Below are 25,724 nucleotides of genomic sequence, written 5' to 3'. Positions count from 1 at the left end.
GGGACTCGCTCCTCTTAGGGCTGTTCTTAGGGTCGGGCGGGCGGTGGAGGTGCGGACGCTGGTTGTCTTTGCTGCTGCCGTCGCTGTCTCCTTTGCTGCCGCTGGCGGTCACCATGAACCCAGACTTGCGCAGGGAGCGGGACTCCGCCAGCTTCAATCCGGAGCTGCTTACACACATCCTGGATGGCAGCCCCGAGAACACCCGGCGCCGCCGGGAAATCGGTGAGGGCGACCGGCGAGGCCTCCTTCCCCCTTCATGCTTGAGACTCTGTCAGTGAGTCGGGGGGCGCTGTGGGGCTTGGGCCGCTGGCTCTTGCTCAGCATTAAACGAGCCGGGCAGCCTGTGGGCTGGGAGGGGAGGATATCGCCCTTTGCGAGGTCTGAAGCTCGCTGTGATTCAGGGAGGGTGTAACGGAGACGTGAATGTCTGTCTTCCTCTTGATGTCCTTTAACTCCCTTCCAGAGAACCTGATTCTGAACGACCCAGACTTCCAGCATGAGGACTTGAACTTCCTCTCTCGCAGCCAGCGTTACGAGGTGGCAGTTCGGAAGAGTGCCAACATGGTGAAGAAGATGAGGGAGTTTGGCATCGCAGACCCTGATGAAATCATGTGGTTTAAAAAGTAGGTATGCCTCAGCACCGAACAACTGCTGTAAGCCCAAACTTTGAAGCTGCAGGCTGTGATGGCCTTTTGTCTTTGTGCTTGGCGTTTGAAGACTTAAAACTAGTGTATTTTCATGACACTTTAAGGTTATATGTATGGAAAATAATGTGGTTATTTTTGTATCCAAGCCTTTTAATGGGATAACATATTTGTAGAATGATGATAGTGAATGACCGTGCTGGAGTTTTCCGTTCTCAAGAATTCAGTCTCAAGAATGTTATAAAACATTTGTTTTCTGTCCTGTGCATTTCAGTTTTGAGTGATTTACATACAAAATGACTTTGCTCTTTATATATAAGGAGACCTGCTAAATTTCTGAATTTGGAAGGATTTTTTTTCTATTGCAAGACCAAACATTTAAATATATTTGAGGACTAGCGGATTATATCATGTGATAGGATAGATCTCAAGTTTAAAATAATGGGACATAAGGGAATGGATAAAGAACATTCATTCAGGCCTCAGAGTCAATATAAAGTATTATAAGAACCCTGTATTTTTGAATTGGTGACAATTTTTAAGTGGCTATTTTTATGAGAGAGCCCTCATAAAAACTTGCTTGGTCCTAGTGTTGAGTATGTCTTTTTTTTTCAGACCATTCATTTTCGTTGTTTTTTTTTTTTCAATTAGAAAAATAGGGACTTTTTTGCCTTCATCTAAATAAACACACTGTTATTATGTAAACTTATTAAAATATTATTTTGGCCTATAGCATCTCTTATACTTATTTATTCCTCAGCATTTCTTCTTTTAGGTTTCCACATTTTAGAGGAATTCCAATAAGTATTAAATCATATGAATGATGTATAGTCAAGAACCAAGATAAATGGAACATGTTCTGCCTTTCTAGTATTAATGGTCACTGGCTTTAGTGCATTTAGTATCTCTTTTCAATTTGTTTTGGTTATTGTGAAGATGAAATGGTTTACTCTGGTCCTTAATATTCCAGAAAACGCCATTCAATTTTTTTTTTTTTGAGACAGAGTCTCACTTTGTTGCCTAGGCTAGAGTGAGTGCTGTGGCGTCAGCCTAGCTCACAGCAACCTCAAACTCCTGGGCTCAAGCAATCCTACTGTCTCAGCCTCCAGAGTAGCTGGGACTACAGGCATGTGCCACCATACCCGGCTAATTTTTTCTATATATATTAGTTGGCCAATTAATTTCTTTCTATTTATAGTAGAGACAGGGTCTCGCTCTTGCTCATGCTGGTTTCGAACTCTTGACCTCGAGCAATCCGCCCGCCTTGGCCTCCCAGAGTGCTAGGATTACAGGTGTGAGCCACCTCGCCCAGCCTCCATTGAATTTTAGTTATAAAAATATTTATTTTTTGTAGGTCAAATCAGAGTACTCACCAACTTCCAAATGCTCTTTTTGGCTTTTAAAGTTTGTAACTCATTGCTGTGGAAATACTGAGGGTAGAATAACTCCTAGAATATTATGTTACTAAATGGCCTGAGTTGGATTTGTAAACTTTTAAAAATTAGTTAAGATTCCATACTTTCTTAAAATGACAAGAAAGAAAAGGGTTTTTGTGTTTGTGTGGTTTGGTTTTACGTGGGTGGTACAATGCATTTCAGAACTGATGTAGAAGATTTCATAATCTGAGACCTGTTCCTAATTTATGAAGTCACAGTGAAATAGAACAAAGTCCTTTATGTGGTTAAAGATCCATGGACACCAGCCAGTTGTTTCTGTGTCATTTTTCCTGTGAAGTATTAAAGTACAAACTTTAACACACCCTTTGACACCCTTCCAATGTGCCTAGGATATACAAGGCAATCAAGTTAGAGAAGGGTAGTGTAAATTAATCTTGGCAATTACTGTATGCCATTGAGTCAAAGCCTTCATTATCCAATCTCATCGATTATAACTCACACCAGTGTTTTGTGTACCACTAAGAAAGAGATAATGCTGCCAGTTAACTGTGACATACCATTAATTGTGAGATGTACTGGATTTCTTTTTTTTCTTTTTTTTTTTTTGAGACAGAGTCTCACTGTGTTGCCCAGGCTAGAGTGCCTTGGCATCAGCCAAGCTCACAGCAACCTGAAACTCCTGGGCTCAAGCAATCCTATCTCAGCCTCCTGAGTAGCTAGGACTACAGGCATACACCACCATGCCTGGCTAATTCTTTCTATATGTTTTTAATTGGCCAATTAATTTCTTTCTATTTTTAGTATAGATGGGGTCTTGCTCTTACTAAGGCTGGTTTCGAACTGCTATCTTGAGCGATCCTCTGGCCTCGACCTCCCAAAGTGTTAGGATTACAGGCCTTAGCCACCATGCCTGGCCGCACTGGATTTCTTAAATGGTAAAATGGAAGAGAATGCTAGAATTGATGAAACACAGTAATATTTCTGAGGATTTGGGGCATTAACTGTTCTCTTCCATTTCTCCTATCACAAAATAAAACTTATGAGAATATTTTGAAGTTGATTGAATATTAGTAAAATACTTTGAAATTTCTCAATTTAAACAGTAAAAGAATTGTTCTCCAGTCCATGAGAAAATGAGACCATGCTATTTGAGGAACATTAAAGTTGTTTTCCCGATCTTTCCTGTAATTTTGTCATAACTATACTATGCTAACAATAAGAAAACTGTAAAATGTTCTTAAAAGTAATTTGAAATTCTAATGAGGATCAGTCATAGTTTTTGTTATCCTCCTTAGGTTTTTAAAGCTGGGTTCCTTGAAAAGAATCTTTAAAAGGGATTAAGCCAAACTTAAAAATAAGCACTCAGATTTTGTTCTTGAGTTGATTTTCATTGACCTGAAAAAAACACTTCAGTATTTTTATTAAAAATATAAGTATTTAGGCTGGGCACGGTAGCTCAGGCCTGTAATCCTAGCACTCTGGGAGGCCGAGGCAGGAGAATCGCTTGAGCTCAGAAATTCAGTATCACCCTGAGCAAGAGCAAGACCCCGGTCTCTACTAAAAATGGCGTGCATTTGTAGTCCCAGCTACAAGAGAGGCTAAGGCATGAGGATTGCTTGAGCCCAGGAGTTTGAGATTGCAGTGAGCTATGATGAGACCACTGCACTCTACCTGGGGCTACAGAGTGAGACTCTTAAAAAAAATCAAATAAGGCCAGGCATGGTGGCTCATGCCTATAATCCTAGCACTCTGGGAGGCCAACGCGGATGGATTTGGAGTTTGAAACCAGCCTGAGCGAGACCCCATCTCTACTAAAAATAGAAAGAAATTAATTGACCAACTAAAATATATATATATACAAAAAATTAGCCGGGCATGGTGGCACATGCCTGTAGTCCCAACTACTCAGGAGGCTGAGGCAGGCAGGAGGATTGCTTGAGCCCAGGAGATTGAGGTTGCTGTGAGCTAGGCTGATGCCACAGCACTCACTCCTGCCTGGGTAACAAAGTGAGACTCTGTCTCAAAAAAATAAATAAATAAGTAGAAATAGAAATGTTTGGTAGTCTTTATTTTATGTCACATTTTCACTCTCAGTTTCCTAGAATTATTCATGTTTTAATATCATTTTATAAGCCTTAGAGTACTTTATGAAATTACTCAGCCTTCTCAGTTCCCTTATGAGAATGTGAGTGTGTTATATTTCTATCATTTTTAGTACCTACATTACTGCTTTTATTTCTCAGAAATTGTATGTTTATTTCCTCTTTATATACTTAACAAAAGGAAATAGCAAATGTCTAAATACTTCTTGGTTTTAGGTAAGACGTGATTGTAGGGAATGCTGCGTTACTCTTGCTTTTGAGAGTGGTTTCTACATTTACTTCTTTATCTCATCAGCCCACTGAAGTGGGCTGTTGGTGCCCACTTCAGTGAGATGTGCATTTTGCGACATGTGTAACTTGTATACTACAGGAATAAGCTGTTGCTTACCTAAATTCCTTGGAAACTGACTCAGCTGCTCTGTTCATACTACTCCTTTATCTTTTTTTTTTTTTTTTTGAGACAGAGTCTCACTTTGTTGTCCAGGCTAGAGCGAGTACCGTGGCGTCAGCCTAGCTCACAGCAACCTCAATCTCCTGGGCTCGAGCGATCCTTCTGCCTCAGCCTCCCGAGTAGCTGGGACTACAGGCATGCGCCACCATGCCCGGCTAATTTTTTCTATATATATCAGTTGGCCAATTAATTTCTTTCTATTTATAGTAGAGACGGGGTCTCGCTCTTGCTCAGGCTGGTTTTGAACTCCTGACCTTGAGCAATCTGCCCGCCTCGGCCTCCCAAGAGCTAGGATTACAGGCGTGAGCCACCGCGCCCGGCCTACTCCTTTATCTTAATTCCCTCAAATCCTAGAATCTCAGGGCATTTTATGTGTTGGTTAGTCAGTCATCTCTTGGATGTTTGGACAAGTCTGTCCTTGGCATCCCTGAAAAGTGGTTTCCTACCCTGAGCTTGTGCCTGACAACTAACTATTGGCACTGAGAAAACATTTTTTACTGATACTAATGAGAGCAGCTTCTGTTGATTTTTACACAGAACATAGGGCACAGATGTCATTCCCTCTGGTAGAAACTGTCATGATTAATTAATTTTGGTTAATTAGAAATAGTCATATCTGAAAGCATTCACTGAGAGTTTTTTGTTTCCAAGTGGATTATGATTTGTATTAGAAAGGAAAATGGGATAATTTGTGTAGTGTTTATTTAGGAAATAGGAAAACGAAGAGGGTATGTTGTGTTTACTGTTGTTTCTTTTAAGGTTGTAGGATGGTTTCAAGCCAACCCCCCCACCCCGGCCCAGAATCCGAATGGCAGCCCACCCCTTCTTTTCTTTAATTCTTTAATTAATTCGTTGTAGAGGCCTAGATAACCTGATGGTGACACTGCTTCCTAGTCATTCTGTGAGAAGCCATGAAGATTCATTAGATGAGATATATTTTGTACAACTGACCCAGTAAAACCTATGACACAGCATAGCTCAGGCTGACTAGTGTGCGTAATTTGCATTTTGACCATTTCATGGATTCTATTTCATGAAAAGGTAGCTGAGGACTGAATTAATTTCAATGTGATATAGAATTCCCATAATCTGGAGTAATGTTCATTGACCATCAGGGATAAATTTTTAATACACTTGTGTTACCTATTTACCCATCTGTAAATGCTCAAGACCCTTAGAGACCTATGATTCTGCCCTGGATATGTATTTACTTTCTGAATGTTTGCTTAGATTATCTAGGGAAAGATAGTTTAAATTATTCTTCTTTAGGAGCTTTTGTTAACAACTCTACGAATAAGTGTTCTGTGGAGTTCCAAACTAAAATAAAGCAAAAACAACAACAAAACACACACTCAAAAAAAATCCAGCCAATTAAACCAGCAGATAAATACCAACAAAATCAAAAACAAAAGAGGTCTTTAGGCTAAACCTTGTAGAATTTGCTTCCTGAATTAAGTGTAGACTTTCAGAAGGCATTCTGGCTCACTCTGTAATGATTGAAGGAAGAGGAGATACCAGTTTCTGCTTTTGGCTTTCTAGGTATCAACATAATAAATTTTTACATTTAATTTCATAAGAAACGGGTTTAAATTTTCCTAATCTTTATCTTGAGAGCCAAAGCTGCTTGTTAAGGATGGTTGATAGAATACAGTTTCCAGAATAAGGCTGAGATCCTTTTCTTTTCTCTCCTGTAGACTACATTTGGTCAATTTTGTGGAACCTGTGGGCCTCAATTACTCCATGTTTATTCCCACCTTGCTGAATCAGGGCACCACTGCTCAGCAAGAGAAATGGCTGCTTTCATCCAAAGGACTCCAGATAATTGGCACCTACGCCCAGACGGAAATAGGCCACGGTTAGTCCACATTTGACGGTCCCTGGGTAACCCACCTGAGGACTTCAATTAACAGTGACTCCTGACATTTGATTTTTTGTGTGCTGCTACATATTCGGGATTTTATTTTTAAAATTGTTCAATCAGAATTCAGCTTCTCGTTTTCTCCTGGGTCGTTTCACCATAAACTGGTCCAAAGTTCTGGCCTATAAACGGCATTCCATATTTTTTCTTAAAGCGATTTATCATTGCTACGTATACTCCATTTTAATGGGCACTGAACAGTTTGGAAAGTTAGGGCTTAAAGTGTAGCAAAGCACCCGTTATGTTGCTCTACTTATTGAAGACTGTTGGCAGTTCTTCAGAGGGTTAATGCCTCAGCAGTATCTGGAAGATGCCTCTCTGCTTTAATAAAGTTAAAGGTGTGGGTTTTAATGGAGGCAAATGGTGATGGCAGCTACATGTCTTACTTTTTTTCATTGCCTACTAGCAGGGTTATAAGGCAGTTTGGAGAACTCTATAATTCTTTTTCCTCTAACTCCAGCCGTCTTGTACATTTTTTTCCATATGTGCCCAGGGACTCTATTAATTACTCTGCCAGTAATTCTTGATTAAATTGTTCCTTAAAAGCCTGACTTGTTTCAAAAAGTTTTGCTTTTGGTCTTAATGTGAAATAGGTTTATTTTCATAGACAAGGCCATTGGTGAGTTTGAGTATTTTGGATTTCACCTGCCCGGCTTCATATCTAATTATCAAAATGGGAGGAGTAAAAGGGAAAGAGGAAGGGATGTAAGTATCAGGGAAACTTCATTTTGTCTTCGATTTGCTTTTTGGTTTATGAATCAGATTAAGGAAAATGGTCTTTCTTATACTCTCCACGGGAACTGCAGTTTCTGGTAATGGTCTGACATTACAAACACCTTACTAAACACCCAAGATTTTAGCTTCTGGAAGGCCAATGCTGAAATTACAAGCTTGAAGAGAGGTTTCCTAAGGGAAGAAAGATAACATTCTTTCATGTCATCTTCCTCTCTTGAATGTATATTTATGTCTGTGTGTTTTATAATTTTGAAATAGCTTTGTGGTATAGAACCCTTTTTTGCTTTAGTACTCATCATTGTTAGATTTATTTGACTTAATAAATCATGCTATTCACAGGAGGCATAAGATTAAGATGTGAAATATTCTGAGGCTGATGGGTCTGTTGTGTATATCTCTTGTTGGTCTAATGCCTCTGTCTCTATAAAGTACATCATAAATATATTTGCCCTAAAGTTTAAAAGGAGAGAGGAAGAAATGAAGTCTTGAATTTTACTGGTTTGAGGAGAACAGAAATTGGGCTAAGATCTTAATGTTGCTTTATATGAATTTGCATTTATTAGACTTTTCTTTCCCTTAATCCTTCTTGTTTTGAATATTTTGTTATATTTGAACCAACTTTGTCTTGTAGTTTAGTCTGTAGTTGTAATTTACTTTAGAGAGCAATGTTGTAAGATTAGGTCTCGCTTCTTGTTGGAATTTGGTTAATTCATTTTGGTGTTCTTTGTTGACTATTCTTTTCCATGGAAGCCAGGCAATTTGTTGGTTAATTTGCATCATATGACAGTATTGCCTTTAAAAAATTTTTTTTATTATAATAAGCCAGTCAAATCGGGGTTGTGTAGGGTTGTTTACCAACTTTAGTGACACTAATGTTAGTGAGTTTTGATAACCCACTTTGGTCAGACCAGCCAGACAGACAGTATTGCCTTATGTAGAATATGTAAAAAGTCCTTCAACATCAAGGAGATTGGCAATAAAGCAACTTGTACCGAATGAGATCTAATTATTTAAATTCTGAGACTTTGGAAAATTGATTGACAAACAATGATTGTCTAAAGCATTCTCACAGAATTAGCTGTAACTTTGAGTTTGGGATTCTTTCACCTCTAGGTAGCTGCTGAGACTTGAGACTCTGTTGCTCAGGCTCATTCTAGGTTCCTATCCTGTGCAGAAAGGCTTGGTTACCAGTTTTATCTCTTCCCTCTGGAGTGTCTTTCCTTTTCTAAAGACACGCAAAGAAATCCCAACACATAACCTGCTCTGGTTCTATGAGCCCTAATCAAAGGCAGAGGCTTGAGCCTCGGAGGGCTCCTCTCCCTGGGGTTCCAGGGCTGAAGGAACAGCCTCGTGGAATCTGGTCCCGCATTATCTTCCTGACATGTTTCTTTAGGTCACAAAGCTGGTAGTATGTTTGCTTTTCACAGATATTTGATCATTTCATGATCTGGCCACTTCATAGGGATTCTTTCTGCCTTGTTGTCTATTATTATTTATTTAGGAATATAGAGCTTATATAATACATAGTCATTGTCCTTGAAGATGATACAGTATACTTGTAAATTCCCATCATTAATACTTAAATATGTGAGGTGGGAGGATTACTTGAGCTCAGGAGTTCAAGACCCGCCTGAGCAAGAGCAAGACCCTATCTCTACTAAAAATAGAAAAATTAGGCGGGCATGGTGGCGTGCACCTGTAGTCCCAGTTATTCTAGAGGCTGAGACAGGAGGATGGCTGGAGCCCAGCAGTTTGAGGTTGCTGTGAGCTATGATGACACCACTGTACTCTAGCCTGGGTGCACTCTAGCTAACAGAGTAAGACTCTATCTCAAAAAAAAACCAACACACTTAAATAAAGAGCACCTTTATTTCTTTGAAACTGGAAAGAGGATAAACTTGATTTGTGAGTCATCAGTCTGTCTTTCCCTTATCTTCACCGCCCTCCTTCTCCATACTATATAGTGTCCTGTTCTTTTTTCCCCATGCGGTTCTCTTCCCTATTGGACTTCTCATGAAACTTGCTCCCTTGGAGACTTGGACTTTTCCAATCTCCCCACTATTATGGAAAAAAATATAAACTTCTTTATGAAAACTATATTCCTTGGGATTATGACTTTGAAATATCTTTCTCAGAAATGAATTACTGCATTGAACGGAACGAGCATCTTACAGTTTTTGCTGCATAGTTTGAGACTTTTCCTGAAACACAGAGCCAGTTTACAATAAATTTAACAGCTGCTCTTTCTGTATCTTGATAGCCTGATCAACATGGCCACCTTATTTTTGCTACTTAAATATATATCTAAGAATTAAAGTTTTAATTTTCCATTGCTAGTTAGCTTGGATGTTATTACATATTTTGATTTACTGTTTACATTTCCTATATATAAAATGGGTCTTTTACCCTTTGTGTACTGGTTAAATAGATTCTGCATATGGACCTTATGTGATAATATTGTATCTGTCTAATATTTTTACCATTACCTTCTGCTTTCTTAAGTGTTTGGGCCTGTGTATTCAACTCATCCTTCTCTGAATAGGTATAAATTTTGTCCCTCTCATAACTTGGATAATTATCTTCCAATATTTTTGTTTGTTTTATGTTTAATGCTTTCACTTGTGTATGAGATGGAGTGGGAATGAATCCCATATGATTTCCTGGATTTCTAAAGTTCATTAAATAGTGGCTCTTTTCCCATTATGTTCTTTCTGGTTTGTTTTATAGTAGTTTAAATTTATTTCTGAAACCTTAAATGTATTACATTGATATGTTTGTTTCTTCTTTGTTTTTCTTCTAATGTTGTACGTTTTGGCTCATTGTTGCTTGGTAAGATATTTTTAAATCTGATAGAATAAGCCCACTATTATTACATTTCAAGATTCACATATTTGGTATTCCTGCCTGCTTATTCTTCTAGATGAATTCCGATCTCAATGTGTCAAGTTCTAAAAAAATATTCTACAGGAGTTTTAAATCAATGTCACATTAAAGCCTTCTATTTTCTTGGGAAGTGTTACCTTTATTTATTACTGTCAGCCAGAATTTAGCTGTTTGTTTCATATTATTCATATCTTCTTTTATTCATTCTATTTGGTATTTATGTTTTTTCTTAAATCTTTAATAGTCTGAGCTAAGTTATTTAACAAATATAAGATATTTTATAACTTTCGTAAACTGTCTTTCTCTTTGCTGGGGTTTCCACTTGAATGATCCTAATGGACAAGGATGCAGTCAATTCTTTTTCCTTGTAGCCGCAGCTGTTCTCATTTATTATTGCTGGTATTTCGTTGTCATTGTTGAGTTCCTAGGATTATAACCATGCTGTCTACAGAGATGCATTTTTATTTCTTCCTTTCTCATATATTATTAATCTAATTGTTTTTCCTCAGTATTGATTGCCAGCCTTTCCAGCCTTGTATCATTTGGAAGGAGAGACTGGCAAGGCCTTTTGATGTTACAGTTTTAAAAGAACTCACTCTAGTGCTTCACCAAGTATAACATATTGTTGGTGCTTTGTAATTTTACAATAAGTTATTTAAAAATAATATCTTTATCACACATAACTAACTTTTTACAACAAATACTAGGGTTAAGTCAAAAAACTATCCAGGCCACTTTCCCTTTGTAACATTTCTCAATTTCATCCACTTCTGATTAATCCTTATCTTAGGTACAAGAGACATTTTTTTCCTGAAAACATTCTTCAATCTCAGTACGGTCTCTGATTATACTATTTTTATGCCCTGCCCTACTGGGTGTTATTTTGTAGCACTTGTCATTGCTCCCTGATGGTATACCACACAGACACAAACCTCCATGATCTCATGAGCGCTTCCTCCTGGCCTTCCCTTTCACCAGGGATTGTTCTGATTTCTAATCAAGCAAAATAGCCTTCCACTAAATAGCCACTAATAGCCAGCACTAAAAGTGGCTGACCTCAGGTTTCAGTCCAACTTAGAGTTTTCTCCTTTCAGGTCTCGCTTTGTTGCCCGGGTAGAATGCCGTGGCTTCAGCCTAGCTCACAGCAACCTCAAACTCCTGGGCTTAAGCGATCCTTCTGCCTCAGCCTCCTGAGTAGCTGGGACTATAGGCATGCGCCACCATGCCCACCTGATTTTTTCTATATATTTTTAGTTGGCTAATTAATTTCTTTCTATTTTTAGTAGAGACGGGTCTCGCTCTTGCTCAGACTGGTTTCAAACTCCTGACCTCGAGCAATCTGCCCACCTTGTCCTCCCAGAGTGCTAGAATTACAGGCATGAGCCACCATGCCTGGCCACTACTAGTCTTTAAATGCTGGGGAGAGGCTGGGCGCGGTGGCTCATGCCTGTAATCCTAGCACTCTGGGAGGTTGAGACGGGTGGATCGTTTGAGCTCAGGAATTCGAGACGAGCCTAAGCGAGAGCAAAGCCCCATTTCTACTAAAAATATAGAAAGAAGTTGGCTGGACAACTAAAAATATATAGAAAAAATTAGCCAGGCATGGGTGCATGCCTGTAGTACCAGCCACTCAGGAGGCTGAGACAGAAGGATCACCTGAGCCCAGGAGTTTGAGGTTGCTGTGAGCTAGGCTGACTCCATGGCACTCTAGCCCAGGCAACAGAGTGAGACTCTGTCTCAAAATAAATAAATAACTGGGGACAGTTGAGATTCCTATTTGTGATTGAAAGGCACTCTCACCCCATGAAATGTGTTTTGCTTGGGATTTCCTCTATTTTTTTAAAAAAAAATTATTTTGAAATGATTGTAGAGTCATAGGAAGTTGTAAAAATAGTACTCCAGTTGCCACCACTTGTAACGTCTTGCAGGATTTCCACTTTTGATGCTTCCATGGACAGCTCTGGCTTTTTTGGCATGTCTTTTTAGGTTCTTATCAGAGTCCTTAGCCCATGCTGCACTTGTACCATCATTTCCCCAACTAGGATACAGGATTAAGTGACAAGGGTCTTGTCCTTGTTATGCCATTATTTATTTATTTTTTACCTGAATAAGGCACTTAATCCATCTCAGCCTTAATTTCTTCTCTGTAAAATGAGAGATTAAGTCACACATTCTTTGATTTTTGTGATTGGTTGGCTGCAAGCACAGCCCCCTGAATGGAAGAAGTCATTGATCAGCCCTTGCCTGTGCCCTGGTTACTTTTCTCTTTACCTTAGATGGAACAAACTGTTTGAGAAATTTAAAAACTGAAGCATTACTTAGGCTCACTTCTAAGATAACTAAATAGAATAATAAGAGCAAATAGAGTTAACTGATTTGGAGCTGGAAGTTAAAAAAAAAAATACTAATAATATGGAAAAATACAAAAGCATGTAGAAGTATTTCCTATCCTTAGAAATAAATCCACACAGAAGTTTAAGGCACCTGCAGATTTTTTTTTTTTTTTTTTTTGAGACAGTGTCTCACTCTGTTGCCTGGGCTAGAGTGCCTTGGCATCAGCCTAGCTCTTAGCAACCTCAAACTCCTGGGCTCAAGCAATCCTCTGCCTCAGCCTCCCAAAGAGCTAGGACTACAGGCATGTGCCACCATGCCTGGCTAACTTTTTCTATATATTTTTAGTTGGCCAATTAATTTCTTTTTCTTTTTAGTAGAGATGGGGGTCTCACTCTTGCTCAGGCTGGTTTCGAACTCCTGACCTTGAGTGATCCGCCCACCTCGGCCTCCCAGAGTGCTAGAATTATAGGCGTGAGCCACCCATGCCCAGCCACCTGCAGATTTTAAATGGAAAAGAATGACCCAAAAAAGTGGATTTAAAATAACTAAAGCCAATGTATTTATTATCATTAGTGATAATTCCTATATAATTGTAATAGAGAGCTTGTTATGCATGAGTCTGTAACTCGTAATTCTTATGGTCTTACCTAGAAGTTGCATTTTTTTAATTTCTGAAATAAATTATTGGGATGAAGAGCACTGCCAATTTTTGTATTATTTCAGTAGAGCATAGCTGAATATTTGACATGAATTTGAATACAATTATTGGAGTTATATGAGGAATGTGGACCTATGCTGGATGTTTTGTGGACAAAACAACATAGCCTAGAAGCATTAATTTTTTTTATTTTTTTATTTTTTTGAGACAGAGTCTCACTTTGTTGCTCTGGCTAGAGTGGCATGGCATCAGCCTAGCTCACAGCAACCTCAAACTCCTGGGCTCAAGCAATCCTGCTGCCTCAGCCTCCTGAGTAGCTGGGACTACAGGCATGCACCACCATGCCTGGCTAATTTTTTCTATATATATTAGTTGGCCAATTAATTTCTTTCTATTTACAGTAGAGACAGGGTCTCACCCTTGCTCAGGGTGGTTTCAAACTCCTGACCTTGAGCAGTCTGTACGCTTCGGCCTCCCAGAGTGCTAGGATTACAGGTGTGAGCCGCCGTGCCCGGCTTAGAAGCATTATTGAAATTGCATCTAGGAAAAGCTTTAGTCTGGGGGATCATATTGTCACTTTGAGAGAACTACAGTGTTCTCATGTCTCACCTTCTTGTCAGAGGAAATCCTTGTACCCCTTAATTCTCCATTCTGTACAACCTTTTCAAATTTATTTCCTTTGATTTAATTGCTAGGTTGGAATCCTCTGCCTTGCACACATGGTTGCTGCTTAGGCTTTGGAATCAGTAGCCAATCTCTGATTTGCCTGGTATTGGAAATCTTGCCACCTTAGGAAGAATGGAAATTGTCCAGAGTTAAAAGTAATACAGAAAGGGGTGGTGCTCCTATCATGATAAAGTGCATGCAACTAATTCATACTTACAGAAAGTTTTTTTTCTCCTTCCCTTGCTCCATCTGTTTAAATTGCTGATTCTCTCACACCCGATGACTCTTCTCTCAAATGCCCATCCTTGGTATTGGAAGCTTTGTGCACCGAGGGCGGCCTGAGCCTCTGGATCTCCACTTGGGCATGTTCCTGCCTACCTTGCTTCACCAGGCAACTGAGGAGCAGCAAGAGCGCTTCTTCATGCCCGCCTGGAACTTGGAGATCATTGGCACTTATGCCCAGACAGAGATGGGTCATGGTATGCTGTGTTCAGTCTACCTTCTGGGTTGGGTGGGTCCCTTTGAGCTTAGTATGTATGGAGTGCCCACTGTGTGCTAGCAATGGCATGTCACCGCTCTGTGATGTGTTTAAATGAGCTCTCTCTGCAGAGTCCAGGTTTTGGCTTACACACATTGCTTTGGTCAGTGGAAACTAAAGGTTATGTTATCATAGTGATGTGATTATTTTTTTTCATAGGTCAAGAATTGCAAGTCAGGCCTTATTTGCCAAGTGGTTTTTCAATTTTACTGAAGTTGTATAGAATCTGTGCATTTAGTATTCTTTGTTACTATCACTAATGATACCTTAAGGAACTTCTACAAATTCCAGAGGAAATATAAATATAAATTAATAGTATGCATCTCTTTGTCTTGGTTGAGGGAAATGAGTATCTTACTATAACCAAAGTGTGCAACATTTTGTGCCTTGAAGTTATTTGTACTTTAATTCAGTAAATCTAGTAAAGTTCTGAAGGTGGCTTGGCCAGAGATTAGAAAAGTTAAGACAAGTAATATAGGCGGTTGGTTTCAAGTCTGTATCTACTGCCTTTCGTTTATCTTACCATCCCCCACTGCCTTTCTTCATGAGCCTACATGGGACTGGAGGTGGCAGCTGTTCCTTTTATCACCTGTTCTGCATTGGCATCTGTGTTTGCTTCGTTTGCTTCTGGCTTCTCTTTCTTTGCTCGGAGGTTTCAGAAAAACTGGCTCGATGTATATTTGCCATTTGTTCCTTATGTCTGTACAGCTGCTTTTTCTTATTGGGTGCTGAGTAGTATTTTACAGGATTTTCACAAGACTCAAAGTGGAATACTATTTGGTTCAGTTGTGCTTTTGAAAACATTTTGTCCTTATCTGTTCTGTTTAATATGTTATCTTTTTTTCTGTAAAAGCTGCTGCTTTGGTAAAAGGAGTCTATGTGTCTGGTTTCTTGACTCCCTCTCCAATGGAGGTTGTACATCACACATAAATTGGCCATTTCTGTCATCAACTGGAAGTTTCTAATGTTTCACAGAGTTTTTAGTTTTTAAGAGGTTAGTGTTATCAAAGCAGTTTGGTAAAAGGTTCTCATTTGCTTCAGTATTATTATAGAGTTTGCCACCCAGAGCATTTTCTATAACTCTTTTCAAAGAACTTTGGCATATTTGTACTAGAATTTAGGACACAAATCCTGTCCCTCTCCAGTAATATATGCAGCTGGAAACCCTTGCTTGTCACACTAAAGAACCAGCTAGGGCTAAGTGAAGGCCTGGTATTGGAAATCTATAGGGTGAACTCGGACCTTTTTGGACTTTTAGTAATTTTAAAAAGTCACTTTCTAGATCTTTTCCCCCATAATAGTTACACTTTTTATAAAATAGCTTTTATTTTTCCATTCTAATGATCATTCTGAAAGAAATTCTCAATTTACAAGAACTTCAGCTGAAGTATCTTCCTATCATGTTATCTTATTCTTCTCAGTAGTGCAGAATTCTAGAATGTTGAATTGATGTGATAAACACAATACATGAGAGTTGAAATTGGCATACTTGCAACTTAGAGATGGGTTTAAAAGGACAGTTAAGTTCCCTGTTAATTCATATATTGTGATCTGATAAAAATATGATTCTAAACTGCTTTTACATTTTCTTTTGGTTGATCTAAATAAATATTAGAATCCTCTAAATGAAATAGAGAAACAGGACAGGCATGATGCTTATATTTTCAGCTTAATGGGAAACTGACAGTATAGGAAATTAAGTATCTTGATTATCAACCATTTGTAGCTCATCTACAAATGTTTTGTTGTTAGATTTTGTTTTTTCTCTGAGACACTAGAGCTTAAAGGACTGGGCAGGAAATATTAACCTTGTGTCTTATTTTTTCCCCATATTTTATCTGAAATAAATGTAATTTATCTCTGAAGGAACTCATCTTCGAGGCTTGGAAACCACAGCTACCTATGACCCTGAAGCCCAAGAATTTATTCTCAACAGTCCTACTGTGACTTCTATTAAGTGGTGGCCTGGTGGGCGTAAGTGAATTTTTCAGCATTTATGAGATGTTTTGAAGATTTATTATGAGGTTTTGTTCAGAACTTAGAACTTATATGAGAATATCATTTTGAAATATAGAAAAAAACCTTTAACTCTTAAAACCATTTTAAGGTACTTCACATTTTCCTGTGGTTCATGTTATGTATGTTTATACATTTTACAGAGCACAAAAGTGACAGCTATCCTTACTCTGCTTTTCATTCCCATGTATTACCATGGTTTCCATAGTCACCATTTAAAATAACTTAGTATTCCCTGTTTGAGTAGTCATTTTCATATTGTTAAGCAGCGTTTGAGTTGTTTGTTTTGTTTTGTTTTGTTTTTTGAGACAGGGTCTTGTTCTGTTGCTCAAGCTGATCTTGAACTCCTGCCCTGGCGTCAAATGATCCTCCTGCCTTGGCCTCCCAAAGTGCTAGGATTATATGCATGAGCCACCATGCTCGGCTCTCAAATTCTTTTATTTTATTTTATTTTTTTTTGAGACAGAGTCTCGCTTTGTTGCCCAGGCTAGAGTGAGTGCCGTGGTGTCAGCCTAGCTCACAGCAACCTCAAACTCCTGGGCTCAAGCAATCCTACTGCCTCAGCCTCCCGAGTAGCTGGGACTACAGGCATACACCACCATGCCCGGCTAATTTTTTCTATATATATTAATTGGCCAATTAATTTTTTTTCTATTTATAATAGAGACAGGTCTCGCTCTTGCTCAGGCTGGTTTTGAACTCCTGACCTCGAGCAATCCACCCGCCTCGGCCTCCCAGAGTGCTAGGATTACAGGCGTGAGCCACCGGGCTCAGCCTCAAATTCTTACTTTATTAAATAAATAGCTTTATGACATTTTTATCTTTTTCCATTCTGAGTTATTGTCTTGGGATATGTATTTCAGATGGAGTTACATAAAGAAAATTTTAGAATAACCGTATTATGATTACTGTAAAAAATTATGGTTTTGTTTATGTAAATACATGAGAAATAAGTAAAAGAAAGTAAAGTGATCTTTCCTTAAACAAAAATTGCTTTGCCAAAATTTAGTAAATTTTAGTTACTGTCAGCTTAAGTGAACTTTGTGAAAGTTAGGTGTAATACTATCAGCAGAAAGGCTTTCTGGACACAATTTATTGATATGGTCTAGTGTTATATTTAACATATACATTTTCCCCTCTTCTGTTTCTACCCTTTGAAAATATAAGAACATTTGCTCACTTCTCTTTCCCATTCTCTTTGATGTTACAGTTGGAAAGACTTCAAATCATGCAATAGTTCTTGCCCAACTCATCACGAAGGGGAAATGCTATGGATTACATGCCTTCATTGTACCTATTCGTGAAATGGGAACCCATAAGCCTTTGCCAGGTAAGATTTGTTCATCTGATGTCGAGATGAAAATTAACCTGAACACTTTCTTCTATGAAAAGTGGAATGCACAACTGAAGGACAGGAGGGAAGGCCAAGAATTCCAGAGCATAAACATCTTGTGACTTTCCTTTCATCTGTGGTAGGTATTACTGTCGGAGACATCGGCCCCAAATTTGGTTATGATGAGATGGATAATGGCTACCTCAAGATGGACAACTACCGTATTCCCAGAGAAAACATGCTGATGAAGTATGCCCAGGTATATTTAGACAGAAAATAGAGCAGAAGCATCAAACGGGGCTTGTAGTGGCTATTGGTAACAATAGGGCTAGCAGGGTCTGTTCTTTTAGAAAGTATAACATATTTTTACTTCTGAGGCTTCTTTTATTATGATAGTGAAATTGAAGCAGTTGGGGTGAGAACATACCCTGGTGTGCTAAACCAGTGGTTCTCAAGCTTTAACATGTGTTACAGTCATGGGGAGGCCTGTCAAAACCCAGATTGCTAGGTCCCACCCCACAGAGTTTCTGATTCAGTAGGTCAGGGTCGGAAATATGATTTAGTATTTCAGAGCTAGGTGATGCTGATGCTGCTATTCCAGGGATTACACTTTGAGAACCACTAAACTGCCATGGGCTTAACAGAAGAAAGCATCAATGCCGTGTTCTTCTTCCAGGTGAGGCCTGATGGGACGTATGTGAAACCCCTGAGTAACAAGCTGACTTACGGGACCATGGTGTTTGTCAGGTCCTTCCTTGTGGGAGAAGCCGCTCGGTCTTTGTCTAAAGCCTGCACCATTGCCATCCGATATAGTGCTGTGAGGCGCCAGTCTGAAATCAAGCCAGGGTAAGGGTGGGGTCTGAGATGGGCTCAGTACTGAAGACCTAGTTTTGACACCATTCATTTACCCGAATTCCCTAATGTGGATAGAGAAGGTGCGTTGGCCATGCAGAATTAGATAGGGTGGCAGTGTACTGGCCTTGCACCTTAGTATCCATTCTTCTTTTTCTTAAGAGAAAAGACAAGAATAACTACTTTTTGTTTTTTTTGTTTTTTTTGAGACAGGGTCTTGTTCTGTCACCCAGGCTACAATGCAGTGGCATGATCATAGCTCACAGCAACCTCCAGCTCCTAGGCTGAAGTGATCCTCCTGCCTCAGCCTCCCAAGTAGCTGGGACTATAGGCGTTCACCACCATGCCCAGCTAATTTTTTTTTTTTTTTTTTTTTGAGACAGAGTGTCACTCTGTTTCCCTGGCTAGAGTGCCGTGGCATTAGCCTAGCTCAATGCAGCCTCCAACTCCTGGGTTCAAGCAATCCTTGTGCCTCAGCCTCCCAAGTAGCTGGAACTACAGGCATGTGCCACCATGCCCGACTAATTTTTTCTATATATTTTTAGTTGGCCAATTAATTTGTTTCTATTTTTAGTAGAAATGGGTCTCGCTCTTTTCTCAGGCTGGTTTCGAACTTCTGACCTTGAGCAATCCTCTCACCTCAGCCTCCCAGAGTGCTAGTAAAAAATTTTTTTTTTTTTTTTTTTGTAGAGATAGGATCTTGCTATGTTGCTGAGGCTGGTCTTAAACTCCCAGCCTCAAGGGATCCTCCCGCCTCAGCCTGCCGAAGTACTGGGATTACAGGTGTGAGCCACTGCACCCAGCTACCTTATTAACCTTTTAAGCAAAATAGTAATATTATTACTTGAGCTCTATAAATGAAATGTTCAACACACTAAAGGCAGTTTAAAAATTCTAATTACTATTAATAGGTATAAATTCTATCTGGTGAAAGTAGCAATAAATTTGATACCCTTTTGTGTTCATGGCCACAGTTAATTCCTCTCTGATACTCTTTTTTGCTCTTACACAGTAAATCAATATGTAAGGGCATACCTTTATAATTCTTACATTTAAAAATATTTAACTTTATGCATTGGGTCTTTTCCAAGATTGTGGCCAAAATATAGTTTATTTAGCCATCTAATGTGCTAGACCTTTTCCCTTCCTCTTGTGAGGTTAAGAGACTTGGTTTTTTATTTTTTAATTTTTTTTATTTATTTTTTTTTTCTTTTAAATGTGAGCCTTGAGTGAATTTTTTTTATTTTTTTGAGACAGAGTCTCACTTTGTTGCCCAAGCTAGAGTGAGTGCCGTGGTGTCAGCTTAGCTCACAGCAACCTCAAACTCCTGGGCTCAAGCAATCCTCCTGCCTCAGCCTCCCGAGTAGCTGGGACTACAGGCATGCGCCACCATGCCTAGCTAATTTTTTCTATGTATATATATTAGTTGGCCAATTACTTTCTTTCTATTTATAGTAGAGACAGTGTCTCACTCTTGCTCAGGCTGGTTTTAAACTCCTGACCTTGAGCAATCTGTCTTCCTCGGCCTCCCAGAGTGCTGGGATCACAGGCGTGAGCCACCGCGCCCGGCCACAGGCAGATTCTTAACCTCTCAGTTTCCCCATTTGTAAAATGGGGATAATAGTCTCTCCCTCACGGGGTCTTTATGAGTATTAAATAACTTAATATATCAAAGTACTTAGACTAGAGCCTGACGCACAGCAAGTTCTGTATAAGGATTTGCTTTTTTTCCCCCCTTTCACTGTATAATTTAGTGAACCAGAACCACAGATTTTGGATTTTCAAACCCAGCAGTATAAACTCTTTCCACTACTGGCTACTGCCTATGCCTTCCAGTTTGTAGGAGCGTACATGAAGGAGACCTATCATCGGATTAATGAAGGCATTGGCCAGGGGGACCTGAGTGAACTGCCTGAGGTATGTGTTTGGTCTCATTCACTTGTGAGCACCCTTCTGTTTCATCTTTGCCTGTGGGATAATGTCCAGAGAAAACTAAATGTTGATATTGCCTGAAAAGAATTATATATTCTAAGAACTTTTTCTAATCAAGAATGGTTCAGCTATGAAGATATGTGGTTTTTGTTTTTAAGTATTATCAGAAATATTGTGCCATGTTGGTCATTTGTCAATCAAAGGAACATAAGTGGTGGCTTTCTTGCCAAGTAGAACAGTTCAAATGGGTGTGGGAAAGCTATTAATTCTTTAGCCCAGTCAGAAAACTGTGCTGCTTTAGTTTACATGTGTGGCAACTGGTTTTGACAGTGACCAGTGCTGCTGTAGGGGGATGCTGTTTTCACAGATGTTCTGACTTGTGCTTGTCTCCTCAGCTTCACGCACTCACAGCCGGGCTTAAGGCCTTCACTTCTTGGACCACAAATGCCGCTATCGAAGCATGTCGGATGGCTTGTGGTGGGCATGGCTATTCTCATTGCAGTGGTCTTCCAAATATTTATGTCACTTTTACCCCAACCTGTACCTTTGAGGGAGAAAACACTGTCATGATGCTACAGACAGCTAGGTGAGAATCAAATTCACAATTGCTACTACCTGTTCATAAGAATGTTCCAGTCCTTTTCATGAGTTCCTCTTCCTGTGTTTTCTCTTTACCATATGTGTGTATATACATATATTTTTTTTCCCTGAAACACCCAATTTTGCCTCCATCCTACTCTTTATTTATTTATTTATTTTTTTGAGACAGTGTCTGACTTTGTTGCCCAGGCTAGAATGAGTGTCATGGCGTCAGCCTAACTCACAGCAACCTCAAACTCCTGGGCTCAAGCAATCCTACTGCCTCAGCCTCCCGAGTAGCTGGGACTACAGGCATGTGCCACCATGCCTGGCTAATTTTTTCTTTTCTTTTTATTTTTTTTTTATTTTTTTATTTTAGCGTATTATGCGGGTACAAGTGTTAAGATTACTTATATTGCCCATGCCCCCCCTCCCTTAAAGTCATTTCAAGAGTAGAGTTACTAAAAGCATGTGTACTGGTGATTTTTAGGTTCTTGATGAAAAGTTATGACCAGGTACACTCAGGAAAGTTGGTGTGTGGCATGGTGTCGTACTTGAATGACCTGCCCAGTCAGCGCATCCAGCCACAACAGGTAGCAGTCTGGCCTACTGTGGTGGATATCAACAGCCCTGACAGCCTAACTGAAGCATATAAACTTCGTGCCGCCAGGTAAGCTCACCTGCAGAGCTAGGACGTGCGGCCTTGGGGCTGGGGTCCTGAGGGACTGGAAGGTAAGAGTGTTGTTGATCATTTCCTCAGACCTCCAGTTTTCTGTTTTCTTAACAGATTAGTAGAAATTGCTGCGAAAAACCTTCAAACTGAAGTGATTCACAGAAAAAGCAAGGAGGTAGCATGGAACCTAACTTCTGTTGACCTCGTTCAAGCAAGTGAGGTTAGTGGTAGTCCTCTCTCTTCCCGCATTGGCATCCCCATTTTCTCAGTGCAGAAGCCCTAGTCGCTGTGTGTTGAGTCTTTTCCCAAGGTTCTCAAACTCTGGTGTTTCATTTAATCTAGGCACATTGCCACTATGTGGTAGTTAAGCTCTTTTCAGAAAAACTCCTGAAAATTCAAGATAAATCCATTCAAGCTGTCTTAAGGAATTTATGTCTCTTGTATTCTCTATATGGAATCAGTCAGAAGGCAGGGGATTTTCTTCAGGTCAGTATTTTTTAAGGAAAAGTCTTAATTTTTTTTTAAAGAAAAATAATTATCTACTTTATATGATAGTTGTATCTGTATACATACACGTTATTTTTGGTTTTTTTAGGGGAACATCATGACAGAGTCTCAAATTACCCAAGTAAACCAGCGTATAAAGGAGTTACTCACTCTCATTCGCCCCAATGCTGTTGCTTTGGTTGATGCCTTTGATTTCCAGGATGTGACCCTTGGCTCTGTGCTTGGCCGCTATGATGGGAATGTGTATGAGAACTTGTTTGAGTGGGCCAAGAAATCCCCACTGAACAAAGCAGAGGTAAAAAAAAAAAAAGTCATTTTACCTTTTTAAATTCTTCATGTAAATATTGAAGCAAGAAAGACCTCTAGAAAGGGATTCACTTGTGAAAGCTTTCAAAGCATTGTGGCCACTACTGAGAGTCACTTTACTTGACCAATAGATTCAGAAGGGAACTGATCATTCCTGCAATAGGCAAGGTTTTAATTATTAATACCTTGAATATCTGATGATTAATTGAACATTTTCAGACTTGTACCAAAAATGAGTACCATGATGTACTTCCATGTACCCTTTGTCTAGCTTCAACAATGATCAGCCCATAGCCATTTGTGTTTCAGCTCCATCCCCCACCTCCTGGGAAGTATTTTGTAATAAATCCAAGACATCAGATACTTTTTTTTTTTTTTTTTTTTGAGACAGAGTCTCACTTTGTTGCCCTGGCTAGAGTGTCTTGGCATCAGCCTAGCTCACAGCAACCTCAAACTCCTGGGCTCAAGCAATCCTGCTGCCTTAGCCTCCTGAGTAGCTGGGACTACAGGCATGCGCCACCATGCCCAGCTAATTTTTTCTATATATTTTTAGTTGGCCAATTAATTTCTTTCTATTTTTAGTAGAAAAAGGGTCTTGCTCTTGCCTCAGGCTGGTTTCAAACTCCTGAGCTTGAGTGATCCTCCCACTTCGGCCTCCCATAGTGCTAGGATTATAGGTGTGAGCCATGGCACTGGCCTGACATCAGATACTTTTATCCATAAATATTTCAATATGTAGTTCTAAAAGATAAAGACTCTTTAAAAACAACCACAATACTATTCCTACACTTAATCAAATTAACAATAATTAATATTATGAAATACCCAATGTCTAGATTTCTCCAACTGGCTCAATTTTTTCTTCTTTTTTCTTGTTTTGTTTTTTTGTTAACAATTTCTTTAAATCGAGATCCAAATAAGATACAGCTAATTTCTCAATTAAAAGTGTGCCACTGGGTGTAGCACCTCATGCCTGTTATCCCAGCACTTTGGGAGGCTGAAGCAGGAGGATGGCTTGAGCCCAGGAGTTGAAGGTTACAGTGAGGTATGATTACACCACTGCACTCCAGCTTGGGCAACAGAGCAAAACCCTGTCCATAAAGGAAAAAAGTATGCTATTTAACCTGGCAACCTCTTTATCAGTATTTCTTATCTCTTCCTTCCCTGCAGGTCCATGAATCTTACTATAAGCACCTGAAGCCACTGCAGTCCAAGCTCTGACCTGTCACAAGGACAAGTTTAATCTGCTCCAGAAAGCAGCTGTATGCAACTCCATTTATACCTGATGCACAAATCTGTGTGAAATCTTCATCAAATTCAAATAGCTATATAGTAAATGATAAATTGACCCCTTTCCTCTTTTTATAAATGAAGGGAAAAAATGAACAGATTTCAGAGATTAAATGAAAAAACCAGATGTGTTTTAAGTGCAATTAACACTGAAAGAGATCTGTTAAGCATTCAGAAAAAGCTTAAGAAATGCAGTATGACTTGCATTTGTAATGCTGCTAATCCCAGTAGGCCATAACTTTTGATAATTAGCAGAGTTTAACTACTAAGTAGTTAATTATTTTCACATTTTAATTGCTAATCATTGGCTATATAAGTGTTTTTAAGCAAAAGTATTTTTGAAGTAGGATAGAACCCTTCAAAGCTTTTATGCTAAATGTTCTACCATTCCTACTGTGGGGGCTGGCTGAACAACAGGACTGAAGAAAAGGGATTCGAAGGAAAAAAACTAACCAGAAAACTTAATGTGAGTGAGTTTGTGTTAGAGCTTCTGCTGCTTGTCCTCCTTTGCTGATGGATTGCTTCTATGTTCTAACTATTCATAGTAGCATTTTTCCAACAACTGGACTTTTTCAGCATAGACCTACTGCAGAACCACTGTCTCCTGTAATTATGAATTAATATTTCATTTGAAGGATCCTGAAATTGTTGCTCTAGTAGCACTACAACTCCCTTTGTCTCCAGCTTCTTGGGAAGGAATAGGTAGCAAAGTTATCTACATAGGACTTTTGGCAACTGCTGGGACCTCAATCAGTGCTATTTGACACCCCCCCCACACTTTCCTGGAAGAGATACTAAAGAAAAGAGGGGGAAAAAATCACAGTTCCTTCTTAATAGAACAAATGTAGGGAGAGCTCTCAGCTATGGTACTGCTGTAACTGTAGGAATGATATTAACTAGATTTTCTAGGACAATCCAGATTTCAAATATTTGTCATCTTGGCATTAAAATACTTGGAGGTTACAGTATTTGGCATTCAGAAAATGTCACTTAAGGTGTAGGTCACCTTACACACAGAAATAACACCCTTTGACGCAAACCATGTTTCGCTTCTTGGTTCAGAAAATATTAATCATTGAAACTATGGCTAGAGGATAAATGAATGTTTCTCAGATTCCATATTTTATTGAATGTATAGCTTTGTCTTCATTATATTTCTAGGAGCTTAATCTGAATTGCTAAATTGTCCTTTCAGTTGAAATTTTTATAATCATTCTATATTTAAAACTTAAATGTGCCTCTTAATTTTTTTCTTAAAATCCGTGTAAAACATCATAAGTCACTTGAAATTTTTTTTTTTTTACCTGTTTATGTCTGTGACATCGGCCTCATGAAACCAGTTGTTCTAGAATCAGTCCTGAGAATATAGTATAATTCATTGGAAACAATTCCTCTCTTGGGACCTGACATAAAGTCTATCTCAGGAGAAGTGATAATATGAGATTTTTAGGTTACAGCAGAAATACTGTATATTGACACAGCCTTACTCTTTCCACTGGGAGAACTAATTGATAATTAATATTGAAGATTAACTCTGTGTTAATCTCATTTGAGTCTCTTGAAAGTAGTTCAGATTCTAGAAAATAACAAAGTAAATTTAAATGGCTTAATATTGACCTTTTAAATGTAGAATTATTTCAAAATTAGTGTTTCAATACCTTATTCACAGATGAATGTATCTGTGGCCAGGATCTGAGGATGTTTGAAATGACACCCACCTGCGTAGATCTGGGGTCTATCTTGGCAGGTTTGAATTGTAAACACTACAGAGCCACCTTCAATGCAGCACCTCAAGTTTTATTTAAAAGCTAAATCTGACATTTGATACTATTTTTATTAACATTGGAATGTTTTGTCTTGAACTTTATTCATTGTAATCAAAGAATAAAAATAAAGTAAAACCTCACTGA

At 39.0% G+C, this 25,724-nt stretch overlaps 1 protein-coding gene across 3 annotated transcripts; it reads left to right on the top strand.

Moving 5' to 3' along the window:
• The first annotated feature begins 5 nt into the window (after window positions 1-5).
• On the top strand, window positions 6-25,724 carry ACOX1 (acyl-CoA oxidase 1). 3 transcript variants are annotated; one of them, XM_075994759.1, is made up of 14 exons: window positions 6-222; window positions 464-623; window positions 14,107-14,267; window positions 16,193-16,300; window positions 17,553-17,672; window positions 17,819-17,934; window positions 18,352-18,521; window positions 20,282-20,444; window positions 20,855-21,045; window positions 21,529-21,708; window positions 21,826-21,931; window positions 22,054-22,197; window positions 22,307-22,513; window positions 23,695-25,724. In XM_075994759.1, exons 1-14 carry the CDS (start codon window positions 114-116, stop codon window positions 23,743-23,745), a joined length of 1,986 nt encoding a protein of 661 aa, XP_075850874.1. In that variant the 5' UTR covers window positions 6-113; the 3' UTR covers window positions 23,746-25,724. The 3 variants fall into 3 exon arrangements, with proteins under 3 accessions (XP_075850874.1, XP_075850877.1, XP_075850875.1); XM_075994762.1 differs by lacking the exon at window positions 14,107-14,267 and adding an exon at window positions 6,289-6,449; XM_075994760.1 differs by lacking the exons at window positions 6-222; window positions 464-623 and adding an exon at window positions 4,677-6,449.

This window comes from Microcebus murinus, chromosome 18 (assembly GCF_040939455.1).
Source record: "Microcebus murinus isolate Inina chromosome 18, M.murinus_Inina_mat1.0, whole genome shotgun sequence".
Classification (NCBI taxonomy): Eukaryota; Metazoa; Chordata; class Mammalia; order Primates; family Cheirogaleidae; genus Microcebus; species Microcebus murinus.
This window is presented reverse-complemented; position numbering and strand designations above follow the sequence as displayed.

Bases quoted from the DNA above. Each gene is read 5' to 3' on its own strand.
- ACOX1 (XM_075994759.1), top strand. From the start codon at position 114: ATGAACCCAGACTTGCGCAGGGAGCGGGACTCCGCCAGCTTCAATCCG. The intron at 21,046-21,528 runs GTGAGAATCAAA...GGTGATTTTTAG, and splicing joins ATGATGCTACAGACAGCTAG to GTTCTTGATGAAAAGTTATG. The intron at 21,932-22,053 runs GTTAGTGGTAGT...CATTTAATCTAG, and splicing joins ACCTCGTTCAAGCAAGTGAG to GCACATTGCCACTATGTGGT.